General features: G+C 39.9%; 1 protein-coding gene across 1 annotated transcript; it reads right to left on the bottom strand.

Moving 5' to 3' along the window:
• Positions 1 to 898: 898 nt before the first annotated feature.
• MAPK6 (mitogen-activated protein kinase 6) lies at positions 899 to 9,879 on the bottom strand. The gene is made up of 5 exons (XM_010133110.1): positions 8,673 to 9,879; positions 7,836 to 7,980; positions 4,682 to 4,846; positions 3,863 to 4,064; positions 899 to 3,265 (listed from the first exon to the last, which is right to left on the bottom strand). The coding sequence occupies exons 1-5, from the start codon at positions 9,225 to 9,227 to the stop codon at positions 2,167 to 2,169; spliced, it is 2,166 nt and encodes a 721-aa protein (XP_010131412.1). The 5' UTR covers positions 9,228 to 9,879; the 3' UTR covers positions 899 to 2,166.
• Between the last annotated feature and the right edge of the window lie 260 nt (positions 9,880 to 10,139).

Genomic DNA, 10,139 nt, shown 5'->3' on the forward strand with positions numbered 1-10,139 from the left:
CCTGCTGCTTTCACCCAGTCTGAAAAACCTAACACAGCACTTCGCCTAGGAGAGGGCAACCAGCAACAGCCACCGCCCACCCCCCCATCGATGTGGCTACGAAACGCTCTCCGATCATGCCCACCACCATCCCTGGTGTCCCCTCTCCCCTGGCAACCACCTTCTGCCATGCTGAAGGGGCAGCTCCTTGTTTTAGGGAAGCTGCAGCTCAGCTACCTGCCAGAGGAGCAGGGATGGAAAAATTTGGGGAAACTAAGGCACAGTCATAGAGAAAGCTGTAGGAGTTTGCCAAAAGATGTAGCTTTATTGTACGGCTAATTAGCTCCCCCCAGGAATGGGGTGATGGGAGGACCTGGAAGAGAAACACCTACTGTTCTTAGGGCTTGTGCAAGAGACCCAGCCTGCGCATTCTGAAACACCCCACGGGAGTTACCTGGCCCTGCTCCGGGACGGTCTGTGTGAAAGTGCTCCAGACAGGCTCCTGGCCGAGGGGCCTGCGCAATTACCTTCGCTCCAGGCTGCCAGCGCCATGAAGGTGCTCACATGTGCTTGCAGCAGCTTTTCCACTTTAACACTATTCTATCTTAAAAGCTGGTATAACAAGAACCCTCCCTTACACTTCGTAAGTCAACTCTACCTCCAACAAAAAGAGTTACTGACGCTACCGTACACTTACGCTTTCCTACCAGACCATCACACCAGATTTTCTTACACAGAAGTTTACTTCTGGAGTGTCCTTCCAGGGCACTGCATCCCCAGGAGCAGATGCAAGACAACTTCTCACTCGTCCTCGAGCACCTGGTCCTAGGGCAGCAGGTCTGCCCTCACGATGCAGCCAGCGGCAGCTCAGGAGCACCTCTTTATCTTCCACCGTCCAAAGCATCAAAACCAACAGTCATTTTTGCTGGCCATGTTTTTATTTGTTTCTCATTTTCAACAGGGGAGCCAATGATACATCCAGTATTCCAAAAAATCAGAAGGTAAAACAAATTTTCAGAAGACCGAGATGCTACATGCTATATTTAACCTAATTTTAATTCATGCTTGCCTTTGAGGGGGGTTGGGAGCGGGACAGGAATCATTCAGTAAAAACATACAATAAAAACAAAATGTCTCACCATATAGAACTTTAACCTACAGTAATGTTGTACCTTAATTATTTCCATGCACACAACTAACATTACAAAATTTTAAAAATGAACACAATTAAGACTTCTAGGAGCATTTGATAATAAAGCAATTCCTAATTTTTTTGTAGAGATCAAGCACCTCCAATTACAAGTTCCTATACACAGTGAGTGCTTTACTTGAAATGAAAAACTAAAAAATAAAAATAAAAAAATGTATTGGGTAGCCTCAGAATAAGCCGATGTTAATATATATCCAGCTATGTAGGCAGTAAAACCATAGTGCTAAACGAAAACTTTTATCTGAGAAGTAACTCAAAAATTGACTTTCTATAATTACAGAAATATACTTATTTGCTAAAATAAATAAAAGTGCTGCATATTAACACTTCACTATAAATGCATACCAGAACATTTATAAATATTGAATGGGTTTTCAATAAGAATAGCGACTACAATAATGCTGGCTAAATAGAAGTGCATAATGAGAAGCACTATGGGTGGTTAATGTTTTGCCACATACTGCTGTTACCTTGAGGTAGATAACACATGCGTACCAAATTCTGCATTCGTTTCAGTTGCTGCTGGTATCATGTGTCTAAGAAATGTGTACAGTATGAAAAACTCTAAAATACGCATGAATGAAAAAATGTTTGGGAAAAATAGGTATTCTCATGCAATTATGTACAGTCTCACTGTGTAAATTTCAAGGCAAGGTTCTTTTTCTGCAAAACATGGACACTGTTTTACTGAGAGAATGGGTTTTTTACTTGCTTTAGTGCATTTTTTGTTACCTCCTGCATTTTGCATTATTTTGCTCTATTCTTTAATTTTGTGTGCAAACGACATGCCAGTTTAAAAACAAAACTAACTCATGTGTAGAAAGAAATTCTGGATTGTAAAAACAATGGTAAACAGAAAACTAATGAAATCCATACCAAAATTACACCGTCTGATTCAAGTAAAAAAATTACTTACACTAGGAATAAAAAAAGACAAACACATCTCATGAATAGAAAAGAAATGTCTGCTGAGTGTTTTAGTTTAGATGTTTCAGAATGCTGCTGTACGTTTTGTGGGGAATTTGGGGTGACGATTTCATAGCAGAAGGCGTTAACGTGGCCTGTATCGATTTCAGTGGCGAACCAACGGGGCTGTGGAACTGGGGAATACCTATGGCCTCAAGCTGCTTGTTGAAGAGGAGCTCCCCACTGTTACTGAGAAAGCTCTCTTCTCTCTCCTTCTCCCCAAGCTTCCCCTCTTCTACTGGCTCAGGTTCTAGCATTTCAGCATCTTCTTTCTTACTAAAAAATTTGTCCAAATAACTGGTATAAGTATTTTCTTTTTCAACTTGTTCATCTTTCCTTACTTCGCAACAGAACTGGTCTATGAGGAAGCACTCCTCCCCACTACTGACAAACTGACTGTCCCAAGAAGTTTGGTACAGAGCTTCTAACTGCGCCAAGTTAGCCATTCCTTTCTCCTGCTTCTCTCTGCTTACTGACTTTGATATTAATCCTTTCAACTCGATTTGTGACACTGAGCTATTCAAGTCATTTAATTTATCAACATCAGTAGACTCGTGTTGTAAACTAAGCTGGATGGTTTCTGCTATAAATGAATCAAAGTCAAATCCTTGATTCTTCTCCCTTTCTTTTTCAACAAGTTGCTGTGATGCTTCCTCAAGCGCTATCTGAGCTTTCACCAACCCATTCTTTTCACATTTAGACTTGCCTTTCTTATCGGACTTTTCTTTGCTCTGTTCCTTCCAGTTTGAAAGATCTATGATAAGCTTGGGCTCATAGTAATGGTTAACTTCGCTGTCTCGCCAAACTAAATTATCTAGGTATGAAGATGACCTCATTTTGTAATTACAAGTGTGACTACATTCCAGATCACAATACTTGTTTTCATGGTGATCTGAATACTGCCAGCAAGGCTCAGTAGAGAAGTGGGTGTCAAAGGCAGGATCCTCCAGATACTTCTCACGATCTCCATCCAAGTATTTGCGAGGATCTACTTGAACTTCTTCCTCGTCAGTAACATCAGAAAGAGCCCTTGGATCACGCTGAACTTCATCAGCTTCGTAGTTATTATGAATAGGCCAGTCATGGTCTGAGAACTGACTTTCATGGTATCTGTAAAACAATTTCCTAAGAGTTAGCAGCTAACAGACAGTATTCGAGCTCCCAAAACAGAGACAGTTACAGTTAGACATTCTCTTACAGAATAAAGACAATTCAACATAAAGTTTCTCCTCAGTCCTACTGGGTACCTCTCTTCCAGGTTTTTAATTTAATCTGGTATAGAGCAATCCTCATACGCACATCTGAAAGACTTTAAGTTCTGAATTACAAACAAAAGCTAGCTCCACTTACAGAACTCTTCCTTAACAAGTGTTTAACTGACCTGAAATGACTACTGTCAATCTCGTTACTATTACAGGTGCTGAGCACTGGACAAGGCAATCGTACTCTTAAAGTTTCTTTTTTAAATAAATACTTTTGGGAAAATAATGTAATGGAGAGATTAACTTGAAGTTCTAGAGTCCCGAGTGCATCAATATATCCAAGTCAGCCTAATGAATTATAAACCCAATGACATCGCACTGCCTGTTAAGGCTAAAGTTTATTCACAAGTCAGCCTAAGAAGAAGAAACGAACAGAAAAGGAAACGATGCCCATGAAGCAGCACTACTTCAAGCACACAACTATTCAATTATGTTATAAATTTACCTTTCCCAATTATAAATATGGCTGTGACTTTCATCCATCAGCAGAATATCATCAACCTCATCTTCAATGTGAAAAGGATGACTTGAAATAGGCTCATCCGTTGGAAAGGAATAAATGCTCATGTAAGGATGGGACAAAGCTTCTTCTGCTGTCAATCGATCCATGGGACTAAACGTCAAAATTTGCTCCAGAAAGTCCAGTGCTGCAGAGAAGACGTTATCATTAAGCAGAAGAAAAATGACACTTTGGACATCTATAATTTCAGATGAAGGAGCAGTGCTGTGCTGTAGAAGAGTGCATTTGCTTTAAAGTGAAGTAAGCAAATATGCATTCTGCAGCCACAGGAAAGCTACAAGAGTAGAGGTCAAATCTGAGATCAACAATTTAACTTAAAGCAAGAGAAAGTACTGAGACAGAACACTTCCAGCTGGATCAGTATCCACCAAAGCTATCGGGAAACACTGCTGTCAGTCTGGCTGGGGCACTTCCATGTCAAGACACCTGAAGGACAGCTGGGCAGTACTGACCCCATTCCAATGTTCCCCTACATTTAGAAGGCCGGTGTCTCAAAGGAGAGCAATTCCGGTGGAAAAAGGTCCATCAGTGATTCACCATTCCACTCCAAAGATGACCAAGTAGCTATCATGTAAGCAATTTTTAAAAAATTTTTATTTATTACAGCAGAAGACAATCCTTCTTTGGAGAATGCACAGATTTTTCTAACTAAAACTTGCTTTTAGCAATCACACGCATGCACTGTAAAGTTGCTTATTATCTTATGATTCAAAATACAGGAAGTATTTTTTCTGAATTACTTACCTTCAGGACTGATGCCTGGAAGCAACTGAGTTAAAGGTTTGTGTGGCTCAGTCATATCGTTTCTAATGTAAACTGGAATTACATTGAGAAGCTCCTGACGGTCCTCCTCATGTACAACAGGAATTGATTCTAGAATCAACTGCATCTGTTCAAGTTCATGTGCACCTAAGCACCAAGAGAAAATACAAGCTGCCATTTCAACTTCAAACACTTCTGATCCCTGTATACGAAAGGCAAGTCAAAATTTTGTCCTCCGAGTGGCTATTTTAAATAGAAGACTTCTCTCTTAGAACAGAGGAAAGGCTGAACTTCTGAATTTGAATGGTACCAAATCTGAGGAGCTCAAAATGCTGTAGCGTTTGAAGAATTACAGAGCTGCTACACACAGATAAAGTGACCTAACCATAAGCTTTTGCAAGGATGCTTTCACTGTGGATGAGGTACTCTATAGCAAAAGTGTCTTTTTGTTATACACTGTATACTGCAATCCTCCTCTTTCAACCAATTCACCTAATTAATTCACTATTTGACCTCGTTTTGAATTGCACACCCCACATTAATCAAAGCAGTAGTGGTTTAGCTCAGCAGGAGATCTTACAGGCCACAACCATTTGTATTAATACTCTACTCTGAAATCCTGTATTACCGTCAGGTGCAAGACAAAAATCACCTGCCAGGTAAGCAGTGTAATCTTGTTAAAAGAAAATTTTCTATTATGATTGAAATGTTATGACACTTTTAGCACTACCTGAACTTTCCCTGGGTTAGAGCCATAAGGGCCTAGACAGCAGCTGGATTTTGAATAAGGAACAGCATCTATACTCAGTATCAGTGTACCCAGAAACACAGCTTGTCTACCTGTGTTTCTAAGAAGCATGCAGCGCCCTAGAGATTCAGCGAGCAGATGAGACTATATAGTGTTTTCCTCCTTCGCAAAGCAGCTCTGGGCAATCAGCGATACAGACGCATGCGACATTAAATACAAAAATAAGCGGGGCCAGAAAGAGATCGTACCATCTTGAAATCTACGTGCTGCCAGTTCACCTCAGCAAGCTGGATGGCAGTCTGCGCCGGACATCCTACTACACATCTGTCATGTGAGTTAAAGAAAAGCTGAGGCAAAGTCACCACAGAAAATGTGACCGAGACCTACGTTCCCCAAGTGAATCAGCACGGCCTCATATTAACTTCTTTGCTGGATTGAAAAAGCTGTTTTGTCCTCCTACTTCAGCCTACTACAAATACTTAATGTATCATCTGCTGGATGTCATACTGTCTGAAATTTGCTGGAAAACAGATTCTACTGAATTATTATTTCCATCCTTAAAATTAATCAGCTTTCTTTCCACTGTAAGTGGAATGAACATTTAAAAATACTCATTTAGAAGAAAGAATTAAATAAGTTTTTTGGAACAGCTACGGAATTCCTCTGACTCAGCTCCCCTTCCCTCCCTCATCCCAAGTATTCTGCAATTTTCATCTGCATTCTTCTTCCCATTCCTATCAGCTTTCCAGACATCAGGATTCCTTAGGGATGGTTCAGAAGCAGACAGGAGGTTGCAAATTAAACAAATCAAGACCTCCAAACAACTTGCAAAATAATTTTATTCCAAGTCTCAGGACAGGCTAAGTGCCATATCTCTAACCACTTTCCCTTTCCAAATGCATGACATTAAGAAGGCTGCTGTTCTTTAGATGGGAAAACTGTGGCAGTGCTGAATTTCCAGAAATACAGATCCATATCTAAAATATTTTGCTAGGTATCTATGCAATGCAATTCGGGCACGTAAATGAGACTACAAACTTAGTCTTAGTAACCAAAATCCTAAGTTTAAAAAAACCCCAACAAACAAACTCTTAAGTCTGCACAGCTCTTAGACCAATAAAAACTTTTGGTAAATGTCAATGCCACGCAACAAGAAAAAAGCTAGCATGCTAGCGGTTGCAGTCAGTCTATGCTGAATGCTGACACCGGCAGACCTTCTCCTACTATTTCACTATTTTCCAGTAGAATTGCCTGACACAGTGGAAACCTAATAATCTCTTATCAGCCAAGCAGTTTATACACTGGGGACGTTGCTCCAATAGTAACTCAGAGTTAGCAACTCATTGCAAGTTAAGAAATGTCTCTTCACTTTAAATTAATGTCTGATTTCTATAAAATAATGATTTCAAAGTGACAATACCTCATTAATAGCACTTAGTGGGAAAAAGCTCTCGATTTCATTACCTTGGCGTACAAAGCTAAGAATTACTGCAGAGCTGTGCTTTTAGTCCACAAATATCTAAAGGAATGTAATCTCTGAAATGCTACCTCAGTTCTTAGAGGTTTTATCTGTATTATTCCAGTAATTTAGACCAACAGGAGCAAATCCAAGAGCAAGCCTGCATGAGACAGCTGCTGCTGAGGAGGCCCCAGGGTGCGCAGAAAATAAGCATTTCAGGGTTTTCCTCCAGACTAGCTCACCATCTCCCACGGACTGAATGCCTAGCAGCAGGTGGAGCACGCTGGCTGATCTCCTGCAGTGCAAATGATGGCTTTGTTTTATCTAAAAAGACTCCGGTGTGTGCACTGAGCTAGATCAGCGGTGTGGTACGGATGGCCATCAAGAGATCTGCTTCCAAGATTTGCTCCTGACCCTAACCAAAGCACTAATGTAGGTGCACCCAATGGGACCAGAGCATTGATTCCTACTTTACCAGAAGCATCTGGAAGTTACATATTTCTATTTAGGGTCCCGTTAGAATGCCACACTAAATTTTAAATCTTAGAGACCTCCCTATATCACTGGAACAAAGTTCAGGTCAAAACAGCCTGAAGATGACAAAAAAATTGGGGAAAAAAAAGGGCTACTCTTTCATAATTTAAAATATAAAGTGAGAAGTGAGTAGGTTGACTACATCCAAAAAAACCTTTACGAATATGAAACTCAGGGCATTCGTAAGCCTAAAAATCTCCCTGGATATATCAATTCACTAGAATATATATATTTAGAACACTTCTTAGGCATCCAGTAAATTTAACTTAAGCTAATTACAGACAGATTTATCATATATGTGTAATAAATTAAATTGTGATATTAGATAAACACATACCAGTAAAAATGGAAACCATTCCTTCTAGGAATACATACACACTTTTTATTCCACCCACCTGCAAAGAGGGTCTTCCCAGTCAGCATTTCAGCAAAGATGCAACCTGCAGCCCACATGTCAATGGCTTTAGTGTAGTTGTTAGGAGAAAGCAAAAGACGGGGCGATCGGTACCATTTAGTAACCAATCCTTCAGAAAGATGGCCCTAATGAAATTAATTTAGAAGAATAAAAAAGAAACTTAGATTTAAGAGGTACCTTTTTTTTAATTACTTGCTGCTTTTTTTTTAATACACTATCATGAGATTTTTGGTCTCAGGGCCCTAGGGATATTACCACACGCTTCCTACAAAGCCTTTCTACCTTTTAAAACGGAACAGCAATATCTTTATGAGTGAATGGCAACCTTATAGAAGTACGACACTATTTATAAGTCAAATGAGGTACTGCAGCGTAACTTTCTTATTCCCAGATGCCAAATAAATGCAGAGATGATAATGAACTTTCTTGTGAAACATCATCTATACCAGGAGGACAGGATCTAAACAAATCCCAGCAAGTAGCTGCACCTGCACACTATGAATGCACCACTTATAAACTCATCTAAGGCTTCTGTAGTAAACCCTCTAAATGTTGCGCTTAATCTCAGGTTCTGCATCCACTGTTAAAGATCTGCTTTTCTGAACACATCTAATAAAAAATTAAATTTTATTTTATGCTTGCAGTAGTCTCATCTGAGACAAAACATGCCATCCACAGATCTGTTTCATTCTGTTTGCAAGCATTCCGGTTCTACTGTATGATCCCTAACTATTACCTCTGCAAAAGGGGGAAAGATGCTATTTCAAGAGGGCACAGTTGTCAGTGAATCATCTAAATATTCCCACTCTTCACATACCTTGTGGGAATAATGAGGATCCATGATTCGTGCAAGACCAAAGTCACCAATCTTCAGCACCAAGTCTTCAGTATTAATGAAAAGATTAGCTGGTTTGAGATCTCTATGCAGAACGTTTGCAGAGTGAATATACTTGAGCCCACGTAGCAGCTGGTACATGAAAAGTCTGGCATGATCTTCCAGTAAAGGGCCTTGCTCTAGCAGATTAGCCAGATCTGTCTCCATGTATTCCTGGACAATGTAAACACAGTTCAATTCTGTAAGGGAGCCCACGTCATCTGTTAACTGGCTTCCACTAGGACCAAGAATTTCAAATACTTTGACAATGTTATCGTGGTCAAGTCTTCTAATAATTTTGATCTCACGTAGAGCATGTTTAACACTCTGGGGATCTGTAAGGACAATTTTCTTGACAGCCACTCTTTTGTCACAGTCATTATCGACAGCAGAAAAAACTAAGCCATTTCCACCACAGCCCAGTGGTTTTAAGTCCATATACCGAGAGCCCAGATCAAAACCATGAATGTTCATGAGACTTTCAAATTTTTCTGCCATTTTTCAATTCTTTACGTTTTCTTTTCCTCAAACTACTAAGCTTCTGTAAACACGCAGAGACACTTCCACTGGTATCTGAAGGAAAGGTCTTACAGAAAGGGAGAAGAAACACTTGGCTTTGACTGCAAGATGGTTTCTTGACACTCTCATTTCATTATGAGCCAGCCAGGCCTGTTGTGTCCCCTTGAATTTAGAGCCCGTAAGCTCTAGAACTCAAACTGAGCAAAAGATAGAAAGATTGCAGCATTCATAGTTCAAGAAAGGTGCAGCATTTCTGCAGACATTAAAGAAACTCACAAGAAACTCAAACGGAATGAAATGACATACTATGCACCCAGCTCTACTGTGCTAAACTGATTAACATTTAACAAAAGTGTGAATAAATATGCACATAATAGGCTTCTATTAACATCCTCCTCCTCACAGTGCAGATACATTCAGTGTTGGACTGGTCCTGAGCAGCGTCATTCTATGGTGCTGGTAAGCACAATCTTTTATTTTCCTTCTTCCTTTCTTTCTCTCCTTTGTTTATAGTCTAGTTAAACGGGAAACTGGCAGCTCTTGATTTACAAAAGACGCCTTCTGTTAATGATCAGGTGGCTCCAGCTCACCACAATCACAATCAAAGCTACCATCCATTTTACTCCGTGACAACCTGAAAAAGAGTAAAAAAAGACATCAGCATTCCAGCCCACACAGTAGTCTTCCTTGTTCTCCTGCAACTCCTTATGTTGTCCTAAATACACAACTTACTCAGTGTCCAGTTACAAAATAAGAAACCATGATCAAAGCCTGACATATACTTTTCATACTTGCGGAGGAAAACTGACAATAACCATCTAAATAACCGTAAATATAACTGACAATAACCGTCTAAACATATACTGTGAAAGTTTTAGATATAACCTATTG

This window comes from Buceros rhinoceros, unplaced genomic scaffold (assembly GCF_000710305.1).
Source record: "Buceros rhinoceros silvestris isolate BGI_N320 unplaced genomic scaffold, ASM71030v1 scaffold35833, whole genome shotgun sequence".
In the NCBI taxonomy this organism is placed as follows: Eukaryota; Metazoa; Chordata; class Aves; order Bucerotiformes; family Bucerotidae; genus Buceros; species Buceros rhinoceros.

What these genes read in the sequence shown, in the direction of transcription:
- MAPK6 (XM_010133110.1), bottom strand. Translation starts at nt 9,227, where the DNA reads ATGGCAGAAAAATTTGAAAGTCTCATGAACATTCATGGTTTTGATCTG. An exon ending in ATCCTCATTATTCCCACAAG is followed by an intron (nt 7,981 to 8,672) that starts GTATGTGAAGAG and finishes TAATTTCATTAG; the next exon opens with GGCCATCTTTCTGAAGGATT. An exon ending in TGGGAAGACCCTCTTTGCAG is followed by an intron (nt 4,847 to 7,835) that starts GTGGGTGGAATA and finishes CTTGGTGCTTAG; the next exon opens with GTGCACATGAACTTGAACAG.